This window comes from Pteronotus mesoamericanus, unplaced genomic scaffold (assembly GCF_021234165.1).
Source record: "Pteronotus mesoamericanus isolate MK-2021 breed Mesoamerican mustached bat unplaced genomic scaffold, CSHL_Meso_final contig_134, whole genome shotgun sequence".
NCBI lineage: Eukaryota > Metazoa > Chordata > Mammalia > Chiroptera > Mormoopidae > Pteronotus > Pteronotus mesoamericanus.
In genome coordinates this window covers 811,025-837,102 of record NW_026555061.1, presented here as the reverse complement: position 1 = coordinate 837,102, position 26,078 = coordinate 811,025, and the positions used below count along the sequence as shown (strand labels likewise).

Below are 26,078 nucleotides of genomic sequence, written 5' to 3'. Positions count from 1 at the left end.
AGCCGGCGTTTGGGCTGCCTGTCCCCGCCAGACCCAATAAGCAGGGACAAGGATGGAATCTCCGTGGGTGCTCCATTCAGATGGCGCGCAATCTGAGCTGACGGCCTTAAAGTCCATTTCAACTGAACCCCTTTGCGTGAGGAGGAGAGGAGGGAAGGTCAGGGGAATGGAATTCAGGGAAAGAGTCGGCGGACGAAAGCTGCAGCGCTCTGTCCTCTGCGTCCCGGGCAGCAGGCATCCCCCGGCGCCTGGCGGCTCTGATCCCACCGCGATCCCCTGCCGTCCTCCCGGGGCACAAAGGCGGGGCTGCCTGTGGTCTCCTGGAGCCGGGCTGGGTCAGACTTCCAGTTCCCCCCGGCGCCCGTGGGGACGCGCTTGCCGGGAAGCTGCCCTCCCTGTGCTCCCCGGGGCGTCGGTGGGCGGCGTTCGGGGCCGTTCCCCTCTGTCACCCTGTGGGCGGCCGTCCAGTCCTCCAATTCCGCGGACGCTTCAGACGCAGACGTTTGTGTTCAAAATATGTTACGCATCAAGAGAAGTACTTTTTTTTGATTGAGACGTTTTGGATTACGTTCTTCAAAACCAGCAGAAGCCAAGTTGTTTCTTAATCTTACAGACCTGCTGGGGAGGGACACAGACGGGCGGACGGGCTGGATGCGCCGGCGGTGCGTGGGGCGCGGTCACGCGTGGCTCCCATGGTCTGTTTTCATCTCCGGCTGCAGCAAGTTTGCGTGGGCGCTAGACGCGCCCCACGGCGCGGCAGCTGGCACCCGAAGCCAAGAGCTGATCGCCTTGGGGTCCAACCCGCAGATAAAACCTGCCTGGGGAGCCAGGCTGCCGCCCCACACAAGTGCCTCTGGGGCCACCTGTTCCTGTTTTTCACCCGACTTCTGTCTCACGTTCGACGCCAGCTCCCTGGCTGTGCCGGCCTGGCCGGGCCTCCGGGCTCCCCCTGACTTTCACTCTTACGAAGCCATTTGGTCGGGCAGTTTCTGCCCCGCGTGACTGAACGCGGCTCACAAAGCCTGCGGTCGCATGGGTCTCACACACGTGAAGCCGGGGTCCAAGCTATTTTCAGGGACGTGCTTGACCAACAGAAGGGTTTGGCATGGCTGCGGAAATTTTCAGTGACCAGTTTTGTAGGACCCTTAACACGTGGCTTGTTCTTTAACTCGGGGCCACGGGCCGAGCTGGGTGAGCGCCTCTGGCGTCCGCGGGAGCACGCGGCGCACCCAGGGGCAGGGCGCAGCCTGCCCGCCAGCACCCCCGCCACGGGGGGCGGGGGCCGCTGCCACACAGACCAGGGGCGAGTGACCCGCTCACTTTTCAGGTCTGACCACCCAGCCCCCTGCCGGGCGCTGGGTGGCACCAGGTCTCACAGCTGGACCTCTGAGGTGGAGCCCTTGACTTCCCTCCGAACCCCCGCTCCCCGCGTCACCCACAGCGTGTCTCATGCCAGGGATACGGGCAGCTGCCTGTCCACGCATGTTTGTCCTTGTGTGAGCAGACACGCGAAACGCACGCCTGTCCTCATTCCACACGCGGCCCCTCCTCCCCGGGCTGGGACAGAACGTGACAAAAGCGAGGATGCCTGGGTCCTGTAAGGCCAGTCCTGCCCCGGAAGGAAGGGTGTCGGCGGGGTCCAGAGCGTGAGGAAACGGTCCGCAAAGCCAAGGGCAGTGTGTGCTGCCTGGGAGGAGGGGCGGGCAGCTGCTCGGGCTGTGTTTGGGGAGGTCGGCCTCTGCCCGGGGAGGCATTTCGGGTGCTCTGGTGGCTGTGGGCGCCTTTGGATCCCGGCTTGTTTTTATGGCTTTTTAGGCTCCTTATATGGCGTCCCTTGAGCTTTTGGGTGAGACATTGCAAACCTTAGCATTTTCGTTTGTTTGTCTTTATGGCTAAAACTCCGGCCTTTGGAGATGCCAGTAAAACCCGTCGGGGGTGGGGGGCGTCTCTGTGCAGCTCTGCCCGGGGCACTGGGGTCACGCCTTGGCACAGCACGGAGGGACCCCACCACAGCCAGGAGGGAGGAGGGGGTGCGGCCCCAGGCAGGCGGTCAGACACCAGGCCTGGCGCCAGGGACCCGGGGCTCTGCCCTGAGGACGGGGTCGCCGCCCCTGCCCCGTGGGAGCCGGGCCTGCGTCCTGCCTCGTCCTCAGGGTGGGGCGCAGGGAGGGTCCGCGCTGCTCTGCCACAGAGGACTGCGCCCGGTCACCCGCCGGGACGTGCGTCTCCTGGAGCCGTTTCTGGCGCGCAGTAGGTGCTCCGTGGGACGCACTCGGGAAGTGGTCGCCCCGTGGTGGCCCCCGAGCACGCGACCTCTCCCTCGGAAGGAAGCCCCGCTGAGGCCGGGCGCGCGCAGGTCTTCGTGGGGCCCAGAGGGGCGGTGGCAGCCCTGGGGGGTGCCGGGGGCTCGCTGCCCCAGGTCCCTTCACTGCCAAGGCCATGGGGGCCTCCTCCCGCACGGCTGCTCTGCCCCGCTTCCCACGAGGGAGGCCCAGACCCGACCGTAAGCCGGTGATGAGGACCCGGGGCCGCCCGGCGAGAGTGACCTTCGCCTTCACCTGCTCGCTGCCTCCGAAATGCCCTTCCTTGGTCTCGGTGACAGGCTTGTTGGGCGCACATTTTGGAAACGTTTCTGCGGCTGCGGCTGCGATGCAAAGAGAAGGCAGGAGGGGCGGTGGCAGTGGGGGGTCGGGGCGCTTCACCCCGCTGGGCGGCGGAGGCACCTCCGGGAAGGCCGCGGCCGCCCCTCCTTCTGTCCCCACGGCGCCCCCCTCTGGTCACGGCAACAGCAGCATTCGACACCATGGAGGGCCCTCAGCGCCCGAAGCAGCAGGTGGTCGGCCCCGCCTCCCCAGGGCTGCGGGCAGGGGCCGGCTGTGCCGCTCCCGCCGGGGTCTGGCACTGCTCCGCGTCCGGGCTGGCAGACGGCCCTGAAGGGCCGGAGGGTCAGCACCGCCGCCATCGAGGGCCAGAGGGCCTCTGTCACGGTCGCTCAGCCGTGCGGTTGGGGAAAGCGGGGCGCAGGCGGCTGGAGGCCGGCGAGGGGCGTCCACAAGCTTTGTCCACCAGGCGGGGCCCAGGCCGGGGTGGGGGGCAGGGCTCCGCAGCCTTGCCCAGCAGGCAGGTTCTCACCGCCCCCTCCCCCTCCCGTTAGGAGACCGTCCTGGTGAAGTGCTGGCGGCCCGGCCAGCCTCCCGTCAACAAGACGTTTACCTTTGAAAGGTATGTGCTTTTCATAAAGTGAAGCCACACAGCGCAGATCCCACACCGGGGTTTGGGTTATTTCACCTGTCGGCTCCTCGCGCACGAGCGAAGGCGCACGTTCCCACCGGCCGTGCGGGCCCCGGGCCGCGCGTGCAGAGGCGCGGCGGCCCCTGCGTCAGGCCTGGCGGATGGGGACTGGAGCGGCGCCCAGGCCCCGCGTGAGGACGGACCCGGACACTGCCTCGCGAGCGCCCGGGAGGAGCCTGGCGGCCGGGTCAGGCGAGGGATTCTTAGGGACGCCAGCGGAAGTGAGATCCGTGAGAGAACCGAGGTAGGTCGGACTTGACCAAGATTTGAAACTTGACTTTTTACATCAACCTTGGGACCCATTTGAAATGTAGGCTAGGATGTTGCCTAAGGAATGGGCGCCCTTCTACCTTTTCCACGTCTCTCCAGTCACCGGCACCGCTTGTCCCCGCTAACCCGTGACCACCGTTGCCACGCGGGGTGTCGCCACGTGCGGCTCTGCCTGTTTCCGGAGTCCCTTTCCAGCCCCGGGGCCGGCCTTCCGTCAGAGGACCCCGCAGGCGGTCTGGCCTCTGAGACAGACCCCGGCCCCACCAGCGTTCCCTCCGCTCTCTCTCTTCCGTGTGGTCAAATTTATGGTCCAGCTCCAGAGAAACAGCTGGTCTGCAGGGCACAGGGGGACCCGGGCCAGTGCAGAAGTTTCTAACTGAGGGAAGCTGCCGTCCTCATGGAGCCGGGTCTCCATATCCAGGCGTGGGGCGTGTCTTCTCACCGGAGTGTAATTCCATGCCTTCAGGGGGTTCATGGTTTGCTGCGTAAGGGGCTCTGGACTCTGACCGAGTCCCGCCTCGGCTGCCTCTCTCCTTCCCGCGCTGCGTGGGGTTCCTCCCCCGACTGCCACAGAGCGCGGCGCATGCACGTCGCCAACTGCCGCCCCTCAGCGTGGCTGCTGGGTCGGCCGTCTTCTCCTCGCCGGGCGGCGGCTGTCCCGCCCTGGCCCTGGGCCGTCCCCTCTTTCTTCCTCAGCGGCCAGCGATCGGAGGCGGACGCGTGTGGAGCGGCGGGAGGGGCCGCGGGCGTGGGGCAGAGCGTGGCCCTTCCTCACGCAGGCGGGAAAGACTGTGGTGTTTCTTGTCTGGATGTTCGCAAAGCCTAAAACACTGCGTATTGGGGGAGCGTGCGCCCCCCGCCCGGGGCTGCGAGCCCTGGAGGGCGCCCGGCCGCTGGCTGCATGCGCCTGGTCTGGGTCGCGATGCTGAGCAACCGGTGGGGAAAGACACTTCTGGAGAAGGGGGGGCCGTGGACACTGGCCTTCGGGGGCTGCTGTCAAGGAATTACCGTCCACTTCGACCGCGTGAGGCTAGTGGCGCCGTTACGGTTTTTAAAAGAGCCTCCCGGCAGAGACACGGGGCACCCAGCACGCGGGGTACCCAGCACGGGACCAGGAAGCGCACGTGGGGTCGGCTTCCAAGGCGGCGGCCGCAGGGCGGGGCCGGGGCGGGCCGACCGCAGGGCCCACCCTCGGCTCCTCCTTCCTGTTTTGTATTTCAGCTGATGGGGTGAGACGTTAAAACATGTGGAAGGGCCAGGCCTCGCCTCACCAGCCCTCAGTGGCCCCTCAGGGCACCAGACAGTGGCCTTGGCGGGGGCCAGGGGTCTGGGGGGGCCGGGCGGGTGTCGGAGGTCAGAGGTCACCCTGCTTCTCCGGGTGACGAGGATCAGCTTGTTGCAGCCGCACAGAAACCCGCGTTTCAGGAAGCAAAGTCTGAGATCCAAGCACATGTGACTCCCATGCGGCTCACCCCGGGCGTTCTGTGGGCCCGGCCGTCTGGCCCCGGTCCTGCTCCTCACGCGCGTCCGAGTCCTGAGGGCGGGGGCTCCCGCCGCCTTGGCTCGATCCCCGCGTGTGCCCGCACACCCCGGACCAGCGGCTCTCGGGGCGACAGCCGGCGCCCCCCGCGAGCCCCGCCCGCTGAGCTGGCCTGGGCCTGGGAGGGCAGCACCGTGCGGGCTTGGGCACAAACGAGGTCCTGCACGTGGGGTGCTGCCCAGAGCCCAGTTCTGGCATCAGGGTCGCCGGACCCACTTCAGCGGAGCTCGGTGACTTCGTTCCGTGGCGTCTTTTTTTCTTGCTTGTCTTTCTGCTCGTGAGCATTTATAACTTTGCTTCTGCGGCTTAACATTTTTACAAGAGAGGAAACGAGTCCTCGCGCTTGCTTATTCTCTGCTCACTTGAAAAGCGGTAAAATTCGTCGCTTACTGATGACAAACACAAACCCTGAGTGTGTGGGAGGTTTATGGGGGACGGGCCGGCAGGAGGATCGTTCGCCCCCCGATTCGGGTGTTGGGTGCGGACGGCGCCTCTCCTCCCGCCCACAGCGCCCCGCCCCGCTCTGCCCCCCAGGGTTTACGGGCGGCGGAGCCCCAGCGAGCCGAGTTCCGAGACGTGCGCCCCCTGCTCCGGTCTTTCCTCGGTGGGTGAGTCCCGCGTGCCGGCCCTCACGGTCCGCGGGGGCACGCGCGGACGCTGTTCACGCAGCGAGAGGCGGTGACGCCGGGCGTGGGCGTCTCACCCGCACAAACCCAGGGCCGGGTGCTGCTGTGTGAGCGGGGCGGGGGTCGGTCCAGGACGTGCCGTCGCGCGCGGGCCGGCGGAGGGTGGGGGAGTAGCTGCCTTCCCTCCCGCCGGGAGTCTTCTTACGTTCCGGCACTCCCGCAGGGTCTGTGAAGGGTGCTGCCGTGCAGGAACCCCGCGTGGTAGGGCGCGGGGGAGCGGCCCGTGCGCCCCGCTCACTGGGAGCAGGACGGCCCCGGTCCCCGGGGCTGACGGGGTCTGAGCGCAGGGCGGGCCTCCAAGTGTGACCCCCTCAAAACAGCCCATCTGCAAAAGGGAGTCGGTCGAGGGCACCAGAAGAAAACGTGCAAACGCCCGTGCCCCGTCACGCGCGTTACAGTGAACCTGCGCTCCTGAAGACGGGCGGCACCAGGCCGCTGCCGGGGCGCGGGCGGGGCCCAGGGACCAGCCCCATGGGGAGGTGTTGACGCCACAGGGAAGCAGGTGTCGCGAGACGTGTGTGTGTAACTGTGAAGGTGGCTTGCGCCGCCATGGGGCCCACAGGCAGCAGCAGGGCCGCCGAGCCCGAAGGGCAGCAGGCCCAGGAGCGCGCAGCTGGCGGGGACCCCCCTCCCAGCGGGCCGCCCAGGGAGACGCGGCCGAGCCTGCCTGCAGCCCCGCGCCCGTGACGCTCCGGAGGCGGCCGGGCCAGGCGCCCGCCCGCCCGACGCCCGTGTCCACTTCCAGGTACGGCGTCTGCATCTTGACCTACGGACAGACGGGCAGCGGGAAGACCTACACCATGCTGGGCCCGCGGCGGCGCCTGTGGGCGAGGCCGGGGTTGTGCCCAGGGCCGCGGGGGAGCTCTGCAGGTGCCGGCGCCGTGGGAGGCACAGGCCTGCTGTGCAGGGGCCGGGGCGGCGTGAGGAACCCCCCGCCCTGCCAGGCGCCCCTGCTGCGCTGTCCCCGGGGGCTCGCACGCGCGGTGACACCCCGTGCCCTGCCCACATCCCCGGCGCTCGCTGCTTGGGGCTGGCGGCGCCACGCGCAGGGGCGGGGGCAGGCAGCGCCGGAGGGGCGGGTGGAGGCTCCGTGTTTGCTTGCGGGGGTCTCCGTCCTGGGGGGGGCTCCCAGCGGACGCTGTCGGCGCTGAGTCATGAAGCGCAAGCTCCTGGCCGGCTGTTTCACAGGAGAATTTAACTCCTTCTTCCTCCCATCTTAGTCGTTTATCCTGGGAGGACATTAGTCGCTCCTTCTGTTGGCAGCGCGGTGGTAGCCCTGGCGAGACATTGGCCCTCGGGGCTCGAGGGGGACGCCCCAGGCCGCCTCCCCGAGGCGCAAATGGCAGCCCAGCCCCGGCTCGGGCGGCTCTGGGACCCTCTGTGTGGACAGCCAACCGGATGGCGGGACGGGGGCAAGAGGGAGGGACGGGTAGACCTGGCTACCCGTCCGCCCTTGGCCTGGGCACTGGGCTTTGCCCTAAATGCTCAGTCTGTTTCCAGGCACCCACACTCAGCGCGCAGCACTTTAAGGGACGCGCCAAAACGAGCCGTGGCTGTGCCTCCGGGGCGGGGGCCAAGTGGAGGCCCTTGGGGGGCTGAGGCAGGAGCTGGGGGCTCGGTCTTCCCCGAAAGGGAGCACGTTTTCAAATCAAGAAGCCAAGAAGCCGCGGGGCGGGCAAAGCGCTGCCTCCTGCCGCCTGGGCGCTGGCTTCTCGCAGTGCCCAGGCCGCGGGTGGGGTGGCTGAGTCAGGGCCGCTGCGCTCAGGACTCGGAGGGGACCGGGGTGCGGCGGGGAGGGGAGGGGTGCTGGGCGAGCCGATTTCAGTGCAACCCAGGTACAGGGACTCCTCCCCGAGGCAGCCCCCCGCCACCGCAGTTTGAGGGCGGCTTTCTCCTCCCCCGTGAGCCGGTGGTACCAGGACGCGGCCCCAGGCTTGGCCGGGGGAGCTTCCCAGCGCCTGCCTTGGGGGGCCTGCCCCGGGGGGCCTGCCGCCTGGGCCGCCGTTTGCTCACCGCCCCCCTTAACGGGCGTTGGAGCTCCCCTGGTGGCTCAGTCCCCGTGCCCCCCCCCCCCCCGCCCCAGGCTGGTTTCTGAAGATCTGTCAGAGAGCCCAGAGGTTGGCGTTTCTGTCATGGAGATTTATAACGACGACATTTTGGACCTTCTGGCCAACGACAGGGGCGCCCTGGGGCCTGGGGCCAGGCGTGAGGTGCTGACCACTGAGGGGGAGGAAGGAGGTGTCCCCCGCCACCTGCCTGTGAGCCCTGCGCGAGCTCCCCGCCGCGCACCCGACCCGCGCGGCGGTCCTGTGCCCCCGGTGCCGCGGCTCCTTGTGTGTTTTAGTGCTGCCACGTGTCGCGCCATTTTCAACGAGCTTCAGGATTATTTTTTAAAATCACGATGGAAACAAGCAACGGGTGGATCTCTCGTTAGGAGTGGACAGCGTGGGTCCAGTCCCCGCGTCATGGCTGAGAGCCCAGCCCTGAGAGGGCGCGTATTTTGCCATGTGCACTGCGCGCCCACGTTTTCGGCTCAAACTTTCAGGGAAAAATATCTTTCATTTTAAGTTTTAATTCAGATTTTTATTTATTTATATTTAGCAACAAAACCAATTCTCATATCCCAGAGCATTATTTTGCATACGGATCTTGTAGTTGTTTTCTAGGGGCATAAATAAAAGAATTAAAAACATTTGTCCCGGCTGGTGCGGCTCAGTGGCCTGAGCCCCGGCCTGCAAACCAAAAGGTCACCGGCTCGACTCCCCGTCAGGGCACAGGCCTGGGTTGTGGGCCGGGTCCCCAGCAGGGGGCGCACGAGAGGCAACCGCACAGGGATGTTCCCCCCACATTTCCTCTCTTAAAAAAAGAAAAAAAAAAAGGCCTCCCGCAGATCGAAAGTTCTGATCCGCTGCCCTCGCTCATTAATTAAAATGGGGAGATAACTTTTATTTTCTTAACCTTGATTTCATACACAAAATATTTTAAAATCTCGAGTCACTGAGTGTGTAACACATGAAAGGCTCTTGTGGCTGAAAAGGAGGGGAACCGCTGACTGGTGTCAGGTAGTTGGTTACTTCAGGCGAAGGCAGTCGGGCGTTATGTCAGGAGAAGCAAAGAGTTTGCTTTTTTAAAGTTTTATTTTGTGTAAGATTCTTGAAACAGGTACAGTCAGTTTGGGTAAGGGGTTTCTGTCGCCCCAAGCGTCTTGGAGGTTCACGGGCACCCACGCCGGGGCCCCTGACGGCGGCCGCCCCCCAGGCCCGGCCGGAGCGCGGCGGTGCCGGGCGGCCACGCCGGTGCACGCGGGTTCCCTCGCTCTCAGCTGACAGTGACGGTGACCCTGGCCACAGCCACGTCCCGGGGCAGCACAGGCACGTGGCCGGCGCACCCGGTCAGGTGCACACGTCGGACGTCACCTGAGAAGGGAGCGCGGTGCCCGGAGTCCCTGAGCCTCACCCAGCCCCCGAGGGCGGGAACAGCGACCGGGTCGGGGAGGGTCGGGAACGCAGCCCCAGAGGGCCCTGGGCTCCGAGGCCAGAAGAAGGGACAGTCGGGGATGGGAGAGAGGGACACGCTTTGTGAACTAAGACCCAACCCGGGGAGGGGGGCGCCCGGGAGCCCCCGGCAGCCGGACGCACCGCCGTGGTGGGACTGCGGTTGGAGAGTGACCGGCCAGTGTCCAGGACGATGCCGGGAGTGCGAAGGAAAGCGGCGTCCGTGCCGCGCGGGTCTTCACTCCTCCGCCCGGCGCAGGGCGCAGGGCCCAGGGCGCGGGCGCGGCTCACCTGTGGGGCTTCTGACCCTGACAGCCAGACGGCGGGACACCCCCCGCCCCCCACTGGCCTCGGGCGGGGCCGGGCCAGCTCTCTGCACAGGGACCCGGCCTGAGGGGCGGACACCCAAAAGGGGGTTTCTCGCTGGGGCCCCAGGCCAGGGAGGGCTGGGCACTCCTGATGCATCTCCTCCCGAGGCCTCCAAGGTGGCCCAGCGAGGGGGGGCCGGGGGGCGGCTGCAGGGGCCGGGCAGTGTGGGCGCCGCGCGGGGGTGTGGGGTGCGGGGCGCGGGAGTCCCCGCCTGTGCCCCAGGGTCCGCATCCACGCCGAGAACACGGGCCCTCTGCAGGCACTGGAGACTGGAGCAGTTTTATGTTCTTTTAAAAACTTTCTTAGGTGCATTTACCACATTTTCCACAATGACTGTGCACTGTTAGGTTTTTTAAAAAGCTTTTTAAGCAGTCTGTTCAGAAACCACACGTGAGGAAGCCAGCGTCTCCATCGCTGGCAGGGCTTGGCCAGGGCCCCGGGGAGGGCAGTTGCCCGGCAGGAAGGGACGGGTTCACTTCGGAGGCGGCGCGGCCTGGCGGAGGGAGCGGGGCTCTGACTCCCGGCCCCGAGGAGCCGCACGCAGAGCCCACGGGACGAGGGAGCCTTAGCTCACTTCCCCAGCGAACGGCTTCCTTCCTCCCGAGAAGCCGCGCGGTCCCTCCCGTCCGGCATAACAGGAAATCCCGCGCCGGCCTGCCTCTGGTGGGAGGTGCACTCAGCACAGGTGGGAGGCCAGGGAAGCTTCCGGAACACCTGTCATCTCTGTCCTTGCAGCAGAGCCAAGGCCAAGCCCGGCAGGACTCCAGCTGCCCACCCGCCCTGAGTCCCTGAGGCCTGCGCCCGGGAAGGGGCAGAAGGCCACCCCCAGAGCCCCGCCCGCCGCGCGGGGCAGGTGCGCGCCCAGCTGCAGCTGGTGGACCTGGCCGCAGCGCGTGCGCAGGTGGGCGCGCGCCGCCCTCCCGGGGCAGGTCCCGGCGAGGCAGGCGCTAAGCAGCCCCCGGGGTGAGCACGGGGTCCCCCTGCGGGGGACGTTCAGCCCGTTGCCACGGCGCTTGTCCGGGCCAGTCCAGAAACGCAGGCCATCGCTCCCCGCCAGAGCGGCTCCCGCTGGGAGCCGTGGGGGCCGTGGGGAGGGTAATGCGGTCGAGGGCTGTGAGGAAAGGCCTCCCGGGGCTGCGTGTTGGGGCCCCACGGGTGCCCGTCCCCGGGCGTCTCCGGTTCACACCTTCCGTCCCCCAGAGTCCGGCCTCTGGCCTCCCAGGTGCGTGTGGCCCGAGCGGCCCGGCCTCCGCCACCCGGAGCCTGGCGGCCCTCGCCGATGTGCCGGGGGCGCAGGGGCCACGTCACCTGCCGCGACAGCAAGCTCACCCGCCGGCTGCGGGACGCCCTGGGTAACTCGGGGCCCCTACGCCCGCCCGGGGAGGCCGCCGCCGGGGCTGTGGGTGCTGCCCTCGGGCCCTGCGCTGCTCTCCCTCCCGCTGGCCCTTAGGCAAACGAGGAGGCCGGTTCCATTGGGAGCAACCCGGTGCCCCTGCCAACCCCGGGGCGCAGGAGGGAGCCCTCGTCCGGGGGCCTCGTGCGCCACCAGGGGCACCTCCCCACAGTGTCCCGGCGGCTGCCGCCCCAGGGCGGGTTGCTCCCGGGCACCCGGCCCCGCCGCCCACCCGCGGCCACGCCCACACCGCTGTCCAGCCCGGCCCTGGCTCCTTGGATCCCTCCAACCCGCACTTGGCCGCTCCTTTTTTAAAGGCGGCGGCGCGAAGCTGCTGGTGATGCTCTGCGCGTCCCGTGCTGGGAGCACGAGGCGGAGACTGCAGAGCCGGGGCCTCGGGACCTGCGTGTGGCGGGTGGCGCGGGGCCGCCCCGCCCCCAGGGCACCCGGTGAGGCGTGGTGGCTGCAGGCGCGCTCGGGCTTCCTCCTCCCTTAAAAGAGTTTCCCGTCGCGACTGCGTGTGACGTGCCCTAGAAATAAACTTGCTTACTTTGGACATGGTAAACCTATTATTTCTAAGTTAATGACCATACACGTTGGAGCCCAGATGCAAGCCAGGCCACGTGGCCGAGGCCACAAGGAGCCCCCTCGGGCGGTGGGGCCCTCAGGAGCAGCCCCCGCCCCCCATGGCGGGGCTGGCCCGGGATGGGCTCTGAGAGGCGCCGGGTGGAGCCTGCGGTGGCAGCTGCCGGCAGCACAGGCCAGGCCAAGGTTCCCAGGCTTGAGCTCAGGATCCAGAACCCGGCTGGGTCCCTGCGGCGGCTCTGACGCCCAGCCAAGTCCATGGCCCGATGGCTGTGTCCTCCCTGTATGACAGGGTCCTCACAGGACAGGGTGAGCCCGCGGCCACAGGGGTCCCCTGGAAGCCACTGCTGTCCCGTGTCCGGGGACCTCATAGCACCTCCCCCAACCCGACCTGAATGGGCCCCCACCTCTGCCCCCTGCCCCGGGCTGGACCCCAGCAGCCCCGCAGGCTCCGTTCCCCCTGCGGCCAGGAGGGTGGGGGGAAGGGGGCTGGTGGCCCCGGTGGGTCTCGGCTGCTGTGGTTGAAAGCGGCTTTGTTTTGCTAACCCTATGAAACCCTGTAACTGCACTTGGAGGGGACTGAAAGCTTAATCCCCCTGGGCCTCCGGTCACCCTGCTGCTGCTGTGCAGGACGAGGAGCCGCGGGGACACCGTGGCCCCGGTTCTGGATGAGACCGTGGGCCCAGCGAGCCGGCTTTCCTGGAGAAAGGTGTCCCATCCCCCACCCCCCGGACTCATCTCTGGAGCCATTGGCTGGGTGACAGGGACCCACAGGACACGGGAGATGAGCCCACAAGGCGAGGGGACTGGTCCCAGGCGCACTCTGCGCCCCTGGGCTCGTGGCTGTGTTGCGGGGGCACCCTGGGGGGCATCAGGCAGCGCCCCAAATAAAACTGCCACCAGCCCCTGTTAAGTTCCATTTCCCCCAGGAGGAACAGCAGCTGCAACAGGTCTCCGGGCCCAGCAAGCCTGCGGCCGGCCCAGGGGTGGGCGCCGAACTAGCCCTGGGGGCCCCTGAATCTAGACCCCGTCCGCACCGGGCCTGCCAGGCTTCGGTGGGCGCAGGTGGTCCTTTCGGCCTGCCCTTTCCTGAGCCACCAGCGGCCCCTTGGGCCCGGAAGGGACCTGGGCGGCCGTCCAGCCGACTGGGACAGGGAACTGGGCTGGGCCCCTGCCACTGAGCGGCCGCCACGCCTCTCGCCACCCACGGCTCCCACCGGCCGGGGCTGGTTTCCTGGAAAACACCTGCTGTGCCTCCCCGATATTTGGTGCCCCGGCACCTGAAGGAAAAGGTGTCTGACTCTCCAAAGGCGCCCCCCCTGCATGAGCTTGGCTGGGTGGGGCAGCAGGGAGGCCCAGCAGGGACTGCGGCCAAGACCCTTGCTGCCCGACTGGCCTCCCACCTCCCCCAACAAGCAGAGGGTGCCTGGCGGTGCCAGGCTGCGGCCGTAATTCCCCAGGTCCGCCCACAAGGCCCGGGGCCAGGACGGGGACGGGAAGCGGCAGTCCCTCCGGGCCGGAAAGCGGTCCCTGCGCCTCACGCCTGCCGGGCACAGGGGTCCCAGCCTCCTGTGGGGCCTGGTGCTGGCCACCTGCAGGTGGGGGGAGGGCTGGACCGCGAGCGACGGTGGGGGAAGGGCACAGGGCCCACGTCAGGCCGCCAGCGCCCTCTTGTGGCAGGCGGGACGGCAGGGCCCGGGAGGCTGGGAGGCCTTGGAGGTGAGCTTGGAGGTGAGCTCTCCGCAGTCCCTGCGAGGGGCGAGGGGGGGCCGTGGGCACAGCTCCCCTCCGGGGCGCTCTCCGGGCCGCGCTCCGACACGGGCCATCGCAGGTGAGCCGCAGTGGGGGTGCCCGCCCGTGTGCGGCCGTGCCGCCCAGCCCAGCCCAGCCGCCCAAGCCGGCCACGCGCACACGCAGGTGTCGTGTGTTCAGGTCTTCATTACATGCACCTAGTGCGCACGCTCTCACAGAAAGGGCGCAGGAGCCCCGCCCCCAGAGCCGCCGAGGGCAGCGTGGGAAGCTGGGCCCCGCGGCTGGCAGGACGGGAGCGGACGTCTGGGGGCGGGGCCGTGAGGGAACGGGCTCAGGGCGACCCACGGGGCCCCGGGGTGACAGCAACGTGCAGAGAGGGCGGCAGGCGGCCCGTGGGCAGGGAGAGGCTGAGGGGCCCCGGGGTCCATCGAGCCAACTCTGCCCAGGGGCCGGCGTCAGGAGGCGAGTGAGACGGGCCACCAGCCCCACCCTTCCGTCCGGGGACACGGGCCGCCAGTCGGCAAAGGCCCGCTCCCTCGACCCAGCAACTCTGCACCGTCCTGGGGGCTTCCGGGGAGCCCCCTACAAGCAGGGCCCTGGGGTGGGGAGATGCGTGCCTGGGCCCAGCAGGCCACCGACAGGTGTCGAAGGGGAACACCCTTCACCACAGTGGACACTCACGGTGCCCCTGACCCGCCGGCCGTGTCTGCCGCACAGACGCTGAGCCTGGGGCCGCCCCCCGGCAGCCCCCTCCCTGCCCCGTCACGCAGTCTGCTCGCGAGGCCTGCGCGAGGCCGCAGCCCCTCAGAGCGCACTTCCCGGGGACCGCATCTGCGCGAGCCGGACCCGCGCCCAGCGGTGAGTGCCAGGTGAAGCTGGGGCCAGCAGGTGCCACCCCACCTGTGCCCCCTCCCATCCAACCTGCTGATGGGGAGGGGTGGCCAGCGCTGTCCACCGCAGCCCTGGGGCCCAGGCGGGTGGGGGAGGGGCAGGCTCAGGACTCTGACGCCCGGTCAGCTTCCTGCTGGGGGTCTTTGCGGGCTCTGTGGGGGCCGGGTGCCCACCCAGCTGCGTGGTGGGGGTGCCTGTGCCGGCGGCCGGCGGGGCTGCTGTCTGTGGGGCCTGAGGCGACGGAGCCGCAGGACTGCAGGGGGCGGCCTAGGGGGGCCTGGGGCCTCGCCGGGACTGGGACCTGGGGCGGGGGCACCCAGGGGGCCCGTGTGCTTGCGGACCATTCCTGCGGACGGGCGGGGCAACCTCGGGGGTCTCTCCGTGGCCGGCTGTGGTCCCAGCTCTCACAGGTGAAGCCGCAGGGGGAGGGGCCCGGGGCGGGGGCGGACGGAGCCGGAGGCCTCGGTCCAGGGGCGCCAGGCTCACGTGGCTGCCTCCAGCCCAGGAAAGGGGGTCGGAGCTGTCCCGCCTCCGGGGCTGGCGCAGCGGCAGAGCTGCACTGCTGAGGGCATGGAGTGGGCTGCCCCGCGGGACAAGCCCCTGATGTGGACTGACCCCCTGATGTGGACGGGCCCCTCAATGCAGAAGGGCCCGCGTGGGTGGGCTGTGCAGCGTGGGCAGGGACTGGCCCGGCCGCTGCAGCCTACACCACAAACTCCACGGGGGGCTGGTCCTCCCCCGGGAGAGCCAGGGGGAGGCCGCGCGTGGGCCTATGGTCGCCAAGGGCTGCGGGTCGGGGGCCCAGCGCCGCGCCCCCCAGGCAGCGGCGCGGGGCAGGCACAGGTCGCGGGGCGCGGCCGGGACGCAGGTCATCCAGGCTGCGGCTGTGCTGGTCCGAGGGGATGGGGCCCGAGGCCGCCTCGCGGATCTGCAGGGGGAGAGCAGAGGGGCCCCCGCCGGCTGTCGCAGTCCCCCAGTCCCCCCGGCTGCCCCCACCAGGCCTAATGCTGACCTCCTGGCAGCCCCCCTGCCCTGTGCCCTTGGCCTGCTGCCCCCGCTGGGGATGCCCAGGCAGCCGCCCCTCCCCCTCCCTCCCCCTCCCCCCTCCCCCCTCCTCGCCAGGCCCCCCGGCCGCCCGCTGCCTTCCTGCCGGGCCGCAGGAATGGCCCCTCTGCCCCGGCCGCCCGGCCCTTGCGGTGGAGCTCCTGGCGTGCAGGGCGCAGGCCAGGCCAGCGCAGCCCCCCACTCCCCCGCTGCGTCCGGCCTTGGAGGGGCTCCAGGGAGGGAGCGCGTGTCTCCGCGGGGAGCTTTTGCCCTGCCCCATGGGCAGAGACCTCCCTCCGCCCGTTTGAGGCAACCGAGGCGCCGGCTGGTTTGTTTAGCTCCTTGGACCTGGGTTGTTACTAGAGGTGTTGATGGATTTTAGGAGTAAGACCTAGAACCTTCTCGGAGTCCAGAGCAGCCCCCCATGTCGCGGGAGAAGGAATCGCGTCCAGGGCTCCGGCTCTGAGCTCCCCTGGTCGAGTGCAGGGCGGGTCCCGCTAAGCGCCCGCAGGTGAGCTATTCCCGGCCCCAGGGCCCTCGACGGGCGGTGGGGGGGCACTGAGGAGGACCCATCGCTCCACGCAGGGATGCCTGGCCACAGGGACCCGGGGCCGGGAGCCCCCCGCCCGCAGCTCCTCCCCACCTGGCCCAGCGCCTCCCTCCCCCAGGAGCCTGGCTCCCGCCCGCACGTCCTCTGCCTGGGCTCCCCAGATGCCGGCCTCGCTCCCCTGCTCCAGGGGGTGCAGCTGCCCTGCCCGGCCCCGCGTGTACCCACAGCCAGGGAGGCCCAGGCCCGCGGAGGGGGGGCGCCCTGTGAGCACACCGCCAGGAGGGATGGCCACGCTGCAGGCTGGGCGATGCGGGGCCCCAACAGGCTGGGGGTACCTGGTACAGGGCCTCGGCACTCCAGCCCCTCATCTTGACCAGCGTGACCCGCACCACCGCCCTGGGCTCCTGGGGGCGAGAGGCTGCAAGGAAGGGAGGGGGCGTGAGCGGGGGCCGGGGGACAGCGTCAGCCCCGAGGCCGGGTGCCCACCCCATGCCGCGGCCCTCCCCTGGGGGCCCTAAGACGGGACCGAGCCTCTGGGGCTGCCGGGCTGCCCGGGGGGCCGGCTGTGACCTCACAGGACAGCGGTGGGCTCAAGGTCACCTGCAATTAGAGACAGGGTCACACGTGTCCCCCACGTGAGGTGCCTGAGTCCCCTTCCGTGAGCAGGGGTTTCCACGGGGCCCGCTTTGAGCAGCCTCATTCCTTGCTCAGGGCTCCTGCCCGGGGAAGCCAAGGCCCGAGCCCAGGCCCCTGCACCCCCCACCCTCCGGCTGCCCCGCCCCCGCACTCGGTGTGCAGCGCCCTGCCTTCCCGCAGCGGGGCTGCTCTGGTGGGCCCGGGGCTCGGAACTCCCATCAACCCAGGCCGTCAGCGGGCGCGTGCGGACTGCAGAGCCCACGCTCGGCCGGACGTGGAGGCGGGAGCCGAGTCGTCCTTCACCGGCAGACCCGGCCCTCGGCATGGAGACGGGGACGCGGCAGGAAGGTGGCCAACGCCCCCTGGCCCTGGGTGGCCCTGGGCGGCCCTAGGTGACAATGGGTGATGCCTAGTGGCCCTGGGCGATCCTGGTGGCCCCGGGCGGCCAGGCCCGGAGTTTGCCCCCACAGTCGCCCTCACGTCCACTGTCAGGGGTGGGGCAGACGCGGGTCCCACAGCCCGGGACCGGCCCCGGAAGCACCCTGAGCCCGCGGAGCACCCGCCAAGCCAGCGGTTCTGCGGCTCCTGCCGTGGCGGCCAGGCCTCTGTGGGGCCGGGGCTCCCGGGGTCAGCGGCAGAGGGCGCTCCCCACTGCCGCCCCACGCACGACCCGCCCTGTCTCTGAGCCCAGACACCTGGGCCGCCCGGTCAGGAACGGGGACCGCGGACAGCTGCCCCTCTCGGGTGACACCTGTTGCCTTGGCGATGGCCACGCTGGGGCCGGGGGCGCACACTCACCGTTGCCTGGGCCCTGGACGTCCCCCTGGGGCGGGCCTCCACCACCACCCGCTGTGTCCCCAGGGCCTGGGCTGGGGCCGCAGGAGGCCGCCTCGGCCCCGGAGGGCGCGTCCACCGCCATCTCCCCGGGCTCCATGCCCGGCGTGCGGGAGCTGCCGTGGCTGTGGGCGGAGAGGGGCGGGAGGCCCCGGCGGGGGCGGTGCCGGCCGCTGCCACTGCTGTCCCCGCTGAGTCCGCTGCTGGCCGGGGCCGGGGCCGGGGATGGGGTCGGGCGCAGGCCCAGCTCCAGCGTGTCGCTGATGTAGGTCTCCCGGTAGCACTTCTCTGTGCAGGGAGACGGGAGGCACAGCCACGGTAAGCGCGCTGCGGGCTGAAGGCGCCGCACGTTCCTGGAGCCCCCGGGGCTAATGGGGCCTGTGGGGGCCGGGCCAGGGCCAGGGCCCTGGGAGATGCGGCATGCGGGGGGCAAGCGGCCGCCCAGAGGTCAGGGCTCTGCCCGGCCACAGCGACCTCCAGGGCCAGCCAGGCGGGGCCTGTCATCGCCGCAGCCCGTGACCCCGCGCGGGCCCTCCTGCTGACCCCCTGGGGCGTGCGGGCCATTCTCAGCCGGGCGGACCCCGAGCTGCCACCCACGCAAGCAGGCGTCACCTGGGAAATTCTTCCCCAGAACCTGCCCACCCCAGAACCGGCCCCGCCCCACCGGCCCCGCCCCCACCCCCACCGGCCCCGCCCCCCACCCCACCGGCCCCGCCCTCCCCTCCCCACCCCACCGGCCCCGCCCTCCCCTCCCCACCCCACCGGCCCCGCCCTCCCCTCCCCTCCCCACCGGCCTTGCTTTTAGACCCGGGCTCCAGGAGAGCTGAGGAGAGAGGCCACCGCCACTCCCCTCGACCAGGGCATCCGAGGGGCCACAGGAGCCAGGACGCCACGCTCCACGGCGCAAAGGTGCCGAGGGCAGGGCGGGGAGGCCCCAGTGGCGCCCACCTTGCGCCCCATCCAGCTGCCGCAGGTGCCCCAGCAGGGGCTGCAGGGCCAGGTGCAGCTGGTGGCTGGCGCTGAGCAGCCGCAGCAGGTGGCGGGAGCGGGCGGTGCCGCCTGTGTAGTACACCAGCTTGCGGGCCGACGGCAGCCCGTCAGGCTGGATCTCGAACTTCTTCCCCTGGAGGAGGGAGAGGAGATGCCATTTTACGAGGATGATGACGGGGGAGCAGCATTTTAACCGTCGGGCAACCCCACCCTGGGCAGCGGCCGCTATTCTTTGCAAATCTAATTCCTCGGGCAGGTAGGTGTTTCGGGGCTCAGAAAAGCAGGGTACACAGCACTCCATGATGAGAAGTCCAGACACTTCCCCCGGCTGCCCTGGGTGGGTGTGCACGGAGTCCCGGGCAGACCCCAGGGAGGACCCCAGGCCTCAGTTTCTCTGTCCAGAGAAAGGGCTGAGGGCCAGCCTGGCCCCGCCGCCCCCCCATCCCTGCCGCCCCCCATCCCAGCCCATCCACCCCGGCCTGGCCCCGGGCGACTGTGGGGCAGGAGCTGGGCCCGAGCATCCTGGCGCCAGTCGGTGGAGGGCAGAGCGCCCTGAAGGGCGAGTGTGTGTGCACTGGGCTCCAGGGCCCGGAGGCCCCTCCCCCCTCCCCTCCCCTCCTCCCCCTCCCCGCATCAGACACGCACCAGGAACGCCAGCTTCCCAATGCGGGACCAGGGGAGGTCGTACAGCAGCCGTGGAGTGTGGCCCCCCTCCTGCAGGACAGCGGGGGCATCCGCCAGGGTGGGTCTCCAGGGCGGGTGTCCAGGGCGGGGGCGCCAGCCCTTCGGGGCAGGGGCTCTACCTGGTAGACGTGCAACCCCCTGAGGGCCAGCCCCAGGAGGACAGTAGGTCTGTCTTCCTTCTTGTCCTACAAGGGTGCCCGGGGCGGAGCTCAGAGCCTGTGCCTAGGGCCGGGGGGCGGGGGCGCGGCTCCCAGGCCCCTCCCACGGCCGCCCGATGCTGGAGGCCTGTTCCCCCGCCTGCCGCTCCGGCTCTGACCCGCTCCCCACCGACAGCCTCATCCGAACCCCGATGCGACGCGGGCAGGGGGACAGCAGGCTCCGCCCCCGCACGTCCGTCCGGCACAGCTTGGGGAGAAGCGGCGCCTGTGTCACAGGGACCTTCTGGGCGGGTCCCAGCACACTCCCTGCCGTGCGACCGTGCGCTGGGGACCGCAGCAGCACCGCCACGCGGGCAGCCACCGCGTGCTGCACGGGCGCGGCCCGCGGTCCTGAGCTCGGCGTCTGGCCGTGGTCGGCCGGGGGGACACCGTCCCTCCTGTCCCGGGGCCTGCGTCCTGGCCGCCCATCGGGGGCCCTCCCGGGGCCGCCCGGGCTCCCGTCTCCCCCGCTGGCCGCCGCGCCTGACCTTGTGCAGCCTGAAGAAGTGGACGGGCACGTCCTCCAGCCGGCAGGCCTCGCGGATGAAGCGCAGCGCGGCCTCCTTGGGGCTCAGGCCCCGCTGCTCGCGGTGCAGGGCGGGCACGTGCCTGAGGAGGTAGGCGCTGCCCCTTCTGGCGATGACCTGCGACCCAGCAGGGCCCCTCAGGCTCCCCCGCCTCCCAGCCGCCCCCGCCGCCTCCGCCATCCCCGCCCCCCTGCCCACCGCCCTGCCCACCGCCCTGCCCGCCCCCCGCGGCCTCACCCACTGTGGGAAGTAGGCCTCAGGCTCGAAGTACCGCCCCACGTGGGCCTGGGGCCGGTGGTTGCCCAGGTCGGCCTGCAGCCCGTAGGCGGCCAGCAGGAAGTACGCCTCCTCGCGGTGGGTGCACCGGGACCCCAGCACCCGCTCCTTCAGGTGGCAGTAGTACAGGTGCCGGGCCGCCCGGTCTCTGGAAGGCAGCAGGCGGGCTGGGGGCGCAAGGCTCCTCCCCGCGCCCAGCCCCCCAGGCACCCCAGTCCCCTCTGCTGCACCCAGGCCACCTGCCAGGGAGGCGCTGGGCCGCGTGCTGCTGGTCACTCCCGCCCGGCACACTGGCGCCTCAGCTCTCCACAGGCCAGGCCAGCTCCGTCCCCGGCAGGGCCCCCCCAGCAGCCCCACACCCAGCAGGGACCGTGGAGCAGGGCTGCGCCCCTGCCGCCAGCTGCAGAGCCTTTCCAGAGACGGACTCCTTCCCCGTGAGCTCTGACGGGGCGGGGCGGGGCGGGGCGGACACTCGGCTCCGAGGACAGCGGCTCCCGTCCTCTACCACCATCGACGTGGCTCCTCTCAGCCCTCGCAGCCGGGGGGCAGCACCCCACAGCCCCCACCAGCCATGCCCACTGCGGCTTCTCCAGAACCTGCCACACAGCCCCAGTCCCTTCTTCTCCTCCTCTCAGAAGCCTGGTGGCCCCCGTGGCCCCGGGTGACACCAGTCCTTTTTGGCCCTGGCCTGGTCGTCCCTCCGGCCCGGCAGGAAGGCCAGGCACAGGGGCCCCCTCCCCGCCCGCCCGACACCCGCAGCTCACCGCCGAGAGCACGCAGACCCCACGTGGAAGGATATCCACGATCTGAGCAGAAACCCCCAAACCCACCTGTTTCCGCCCAACGTCCCCACCCCACGTCCCCACCCCACGTCCCCACCCCACGTCCCCACCCCACGTCCCCACCCCAGAGAGCAGGCACAGCCGCGCCCGGGAGCCCTCACTGCCGGAACCGAGGTGCTTCCGCCCGCGCGCACCTCATCAGCCTGCCGTCCTCCACGTAGTGCTGCACCCGCAGGAAGACCACGGAGGCCGCCCCGCAGCGCCCGCCGCCCTGTGGGGGGTGCGCAGAGCGAGGGCCATGCTGACGGCGACGGCCGGATGGCGCCGCCCGCCCCGAGTCGCCGCACGGCCGGGTGCCAGGCCCTGCCGGCACTCACCTTCTGCGGTTCTCCGCCCCAGTCCTTCGGGAAGTACTTGCTGAGCTTCTGCTCCAAATCCATAAACATGTGCTCGTTGTCTGGAAAGAGCAGCAGGGCCAGCCTCAGAGTTGCCCGCCAGCCCATGTCCCCGTGAGTCACAGCCTGTGCGGCGGGGTCCCCGCAGGCCGGGGTGCGGGCTGCGGGCTGCAGGGTGTCGGGTGTCGGCTCCCGGCTCTGCCAGTGGCTTCCAGAGTGGGCAGAGACCCGGCCCCGAAGCCGACACCGGTGGCTGCCAGAGCCAGCAGGGACGCCGTCGGGCAAGGCTTGTCCCGGCGGCCTTGCCCTCCGGCCGCCCCTCTCCCGGAGGCGGCCAAGTCCTCCCCACATGGGAGTGGCTGCACATCTGGAAGCCTGTTCACCCACAGCCTCGGGGACCTGGTCCCGCTCAGGAGTCTCGACACTGCACTGGCTTCTTAAGAGGCACAAACGACCGTGCGCGAGGCGGTTCTGGTCGCCTCAACAGCCTGAGACCAGCCGGCCGACGGCCCCCAGGAGGCGCGGCGGCGGGAGCCGCACCGCGACGCCGTCACGGCGTGCACCACGTCAGCGCTGGGACCGGGGAGCCCCCTTCTGACACTGCACCTCGGGAGCGGGACCCCCACGTGTGACCAAGTGTGGTCTCCCTAAGGTGCCTCCCCCAGCACCGCCCCGGACGCGGCGCGCAGCCCCGCGGCCTGTGATGGAAGGTGGCGCGTGCCGCCTGCGGACGCGAGGACGGGTGGCCGCTGGGGTCCCGCCAGGGCCAGCATGCGGGGCTCAGGGACCCGGGCTGGGTGCCCGTGGGTGTCACAGAGCCAGGATGTGGGGCGACAACGTCCAGAGCGCACAGCGAGCAGGGCGGGCGCCCTGCAGGCTCAGCCCCCAGAGGAGGCGGGTGCACCCGGCTGGGGGCCCTCGGGTGGGGGCCCCGAGGGCGGAGCTGGCTTACCTTTGATCACACTGAGGCCAAAGAAGCGGGCTTCTCTGACGCCGGTCTTGTCGCACACCTGCTGGAACAGCTCGCGCCCGGTGGCCTGCACCTGCCAGAGAGCGGGGGGCTCCAGGGCAGCTGCCAGTGAGGCCCCGCAGCGGGGACCGTGGCGGGGTGGGCCCCCAGGCTGGGCCTGGCAGGCAGGGCCGGGCTCAGGCTGCTCGCCCTGGAGTCGGCGCTCAGGGTCCGCGGCGACCGCCCTCACTGAAGACCAGGCGGCCCCCCAACCCAGCAGGGGGGCTGCGAGGGGCCAGGGTTGGTGGGGCCGGAGGGCAAGGCCGCCGGGACAAGCCTTGCCCGACGGCGTCCCTGGCGGCTGTGACAGCCGGCGGTGTCGGCTTCAGGGCCGGGTCTCTCCCCACTCTGGAAGCCACCAGAGGAGCCCACATCCCCGGAAGCCACCGGCGGAGGAGGCAGGTGAGGCCCCCTCCCACCGGCATCCCCCCCATAGTTCAAGTCCATGGGGCGGACATAGAAGTTCTTTGGCTTCTCCATTTTCTGTGCTATTCTTCACCTCCCCGGCCTATATTGTGCCCACCAATTGTGCTTCTCATTTCTTGTACCTTTCCCCGCATTCTCCCCCCATTCTCCCCCCTCCCTCACCCCGCTGATAAACCCTCCATGGGATCCCCGATTCTGTTCCGGTTCTAGTTCTTCGCTTAGTTTTTGTGTTTTAGCTTCATTTGGTGACAGTTGTGAGTTTGTTGTCATTTTACTGTGCATAGTTTCTGGTCTTCATCTTTTTCTTAGATAAGTCCCTTTAACATTTCATACAATAAGGGCCTGGTGGCGATGAACTCCTTTGGCTTGGCCTCGTCTGGGAAGCACTTTATCTGCCCTTCCCTCCGAAGTGAGGGCTTTGCCGGGTAGAATAGTCTCAGATGGAGGTCCCTGCCTTCCATGACTTTGAACCCTTCCTTCCGGCCCCTTCCTGCCTGCGAGGTTTCTTTTGAGGAACCAGCTGATAGTCTTACGGGAGCTCCTTTGTAGGGAACTCTCCCTTCTTTTTGCTGCTTTTAAGATTCTTTACCTTTAACCTTTAACAATTTAATTATGATGTGTCTTGGCGTGGGCCTCTTTGGGTCCAGTTCGTTGGGACTCTGTGCTTCCTGAACTTGTATGTCTATCTCCTTTACCAAATTAGGGAAGTTTTCATTATTCAAATAAGCTTCAATTTCTTGCTCTTCCTCTCCTCCTTCTGGCCTCCCTGTGATTCAGATGTTGGTATTTTTGGATAAGTCCCCAAGTCTCCTCTTTCTCACCTCGTTTTTTTGAATTCTTGTTTCTTTCTGTTTTGGTCGAATGCTTATTTCTTCCTTACGTTCCACATCGTTGATGTGGGTCCATCCGGCTTCCGCCCCGTCACCGCTGGCTCCCTGTGGCTCGCTCTTCACTTCACTTAGTGTGGCCTTCGATTCTTCCCGTACGCTGTGGCTGTACTCAGGGGGTTCCCTGAGCATCCTCATCACCAGGGCTTCGAACTCCGCATCTGAGAGGTTGCTTATCTCTGTTTTGCTTAGTTCTTTTTGGGAGGTTTTGTTCTGCTCTTTCATCTGGGCCAGTATCTTTGTCCCCTCAAAGTGGCGGTGCCCTGTGTTTGTTTCTCAGTATCAGGTAGAGCTGCTGTGACCCCGTCTTCCCACCTTCCCCCCGGGGGCCTGAGGCACCGCCGAGGATGCAGGAACCCGGGGAACCCGCCCATCTGCTCCCGCCGCGCGTCGCCGGCCTGGCGAGAGGCTGCCGCTCACAGAGACGTGTCCCCGAGCAGAGGAGACTCGGGGGGGCCTGACAAATCTCTCCAGGAGCAGCTGCACCTCATTTCAGAGCATGGCCCCCGCGGCCCAAAGCCACCCCTGAACCTCCTTATCCTTGAAATGTAAGTGCCACCGCTGGGCCAGCCTGCTTTCCGGGGGTTCCTCTTCCTCTCAGCACAACTAAAGCAGGCGGACAAAGGGCGCCTGTGCCCCCCCGACCGTGGCCGAGCGGCCCCTGCTTCCACTTGGTGCTCGGCTCCCCGCCCCCTCTGCCCTGAGCCCCCGCTGGCGGGGGAAGGGCGCTGAGCCGCGAGCTCAGGGCTCGTGGCAGGGGCGCCCCTGTGGGTGCTGGCTGAGCGAGCTGAAAAGTTTCGTGATTAACGTCTCCCCGAAAGCACAGCCTGGGCCAGGGACGGGCCCCTCGGCACAGCTGCCTGCTGGCTGCGGGCACAGCCTCCAGCAGCTGCCTCCGTGGGAAGTCCCTGCCTCGGAGGAACTAATGACAGTCACCTCCCGAAGACTCAGGCGCAGTCAGGGGATCGGACGCCTGGAAGGAAATGGCTGTGCCGGGGGCCGGGGGCCGGGGGCCGGGGGCAGGGGGGGTCTAGGGGGCTGGGGGCGGAGAATGGGAGGGAAGGACCCAGGGGAGGCGCACACGGCGCCGGGGCCGCGACAGCTGCACACTGCGCGGAAGGCCGCAGCCTTGGTGTCTTGTGGGGGACATGCTACGCACGCAGCTGCCTCCCCACCCCCCAGCGGCGCCGGCGTGGGAGGACCAGCCTCCCAGTCAGGGGGCTCGGGGGCTGCAGACGCGGTCTGATCCCCCAGCCCTTCTCAGCGCTGGTTCCAGGAGGGGGCACGGCCGCGCAGGCCCACCCCGCCCCCAGGGCACAGGAAGGAGGTCCAGATGGGGGGGGCCCCTTGGCGCACGGTTAGCCCAGGAAGGTGCTGGGCTCCATGGGGACTGGTCAGCGCGCAGCCCCAGGACCCCAGACGCCGTGGGGACTGGCGTGTGTGAGGCGCCAGCAGTGCCATCAAGGGACACAACCCCATCCGAGAGGGAAGAGCAGTGAGCACGTCGGCCCCTCGTGGGCCCCACAGGGCCCCCGATGTCCCCGTGCTCACCCCACGGCCCCCGCCGTCCTCCCGCCCACCCCCCGCTCGCCCCGGCGCTCACCCCCACGACCAGCCGCAGCTGCTCCTGCGTGGGCAGCAGCACCAGCACGTCCCTGTGCCCCGCGGCCATGGCGCTGCCCCGGGCTGTCCTCGGCCGGCGCCGCCTCCACGGCCTCCTGCGGGAGAGAGCGGGTCGGGGGCGGCCGCGGGCGTGTGCAGCGCAGCCTGCTTGCCGCCCAGAGAGATGGGGCTGCACAAGTCACCGCCTGTCGGCCGTCCCTCCGACCGGCCGCAGCGGAGGCACAGGCGCCCCAAGCTCGCCCCGAACTCGCCCGCTGCGGGCTCCCCAAGGATGGCGCCTGGGGAGGCCCTGGTCAGACTCCAGCCCGTCTGCGCGGTGACCAGGCCCAGGGCCGCGACCGGCTGGCGCGTGAGCAGGGCGATCGGAATGCAAACAAACAGTGTCAGGCTGGTCGGCCTTCCGCCTGCTGCCCGGCGGCTCCCCCGCGGAAGGGCCGCCGCCTCCTTTCCGGGGACCAGGGAAAAGGGTGACACGGAGGCCAGGACCGGGTCGCGGCTGAGGTCCCAGAGAGGACGGGGGGGCAGGAGACCCCAGCCCTGCACACAGCCCCTGCGCAGGGTCACCAAGCAAGCACCTCACAGTGGGGCCACACTGGTCCTCGGAGGCGGACACTCAGGCATGTGGGTTCGGGCAGTGCAACCTCCTCCCGCCTGCCCGCCCCGGCTCTGCTTGGACTAGGGGCTCCTCCCAGGCTGCCCTGCAGACACGGGGCCCCGGGGCTGCCACCCTGTCCCCCCATCTCCAGGGAGAACATGGAGCGACTCCTCTTGGGACGTGTGACCCTTAGCCGGCAACGTAACAACCCTGGAAAAGGCAAACCGCCCAGCAGACAGACGCCGGCCCTGGCGACGCTCCCAGCCCCCACGTCCCCAGCTGCTCAGCTCAGGGGCTTGAGGGCCTGTGACCTGCGGCCTGAAGGTCGCCCACGCCCCTGTGGAAAGGATGG

At 69.3% G+C, this 26,078-nt stretch overlaps 1 protein-coding gene across 1 annotated transcript; it reads right to left on the bottom strand.

The window, feature by feature from the left end:
* Positions 1–14,974: 14,974 nt before the first annotated feature.
* Positions 14,975–25,180, bottom strand: FRMD1 (FERM domain containing 1). Its single transcript, XM_054595010.1, has 12 exons — positions 25,112–25,180; positions 22,139–22,229; positions 21,169–21,248; positions 20,986–21,062; positions 19,971–20,157; positions 19,695–19,850; positions 19,129–19,194; positions 18,965–19,039; positions 18,284–18,452; positions 17,300–17,623; positions 16,192–16,283; positions 14,975–15,190 (listed from the first exon to the last, which is right to left on the bottom strand). The coding sequence occupies exons 1-12, from the start codon at positions 25,178–25,180 to the stop codon at positions 14,975–14,977; spliced, it is 1,602 nt and encodes a 533-aa protein (XP_054450985.1).
* Between the last annotated feature and the right edge of the window lie 898 nt (positions 25,181–26,078).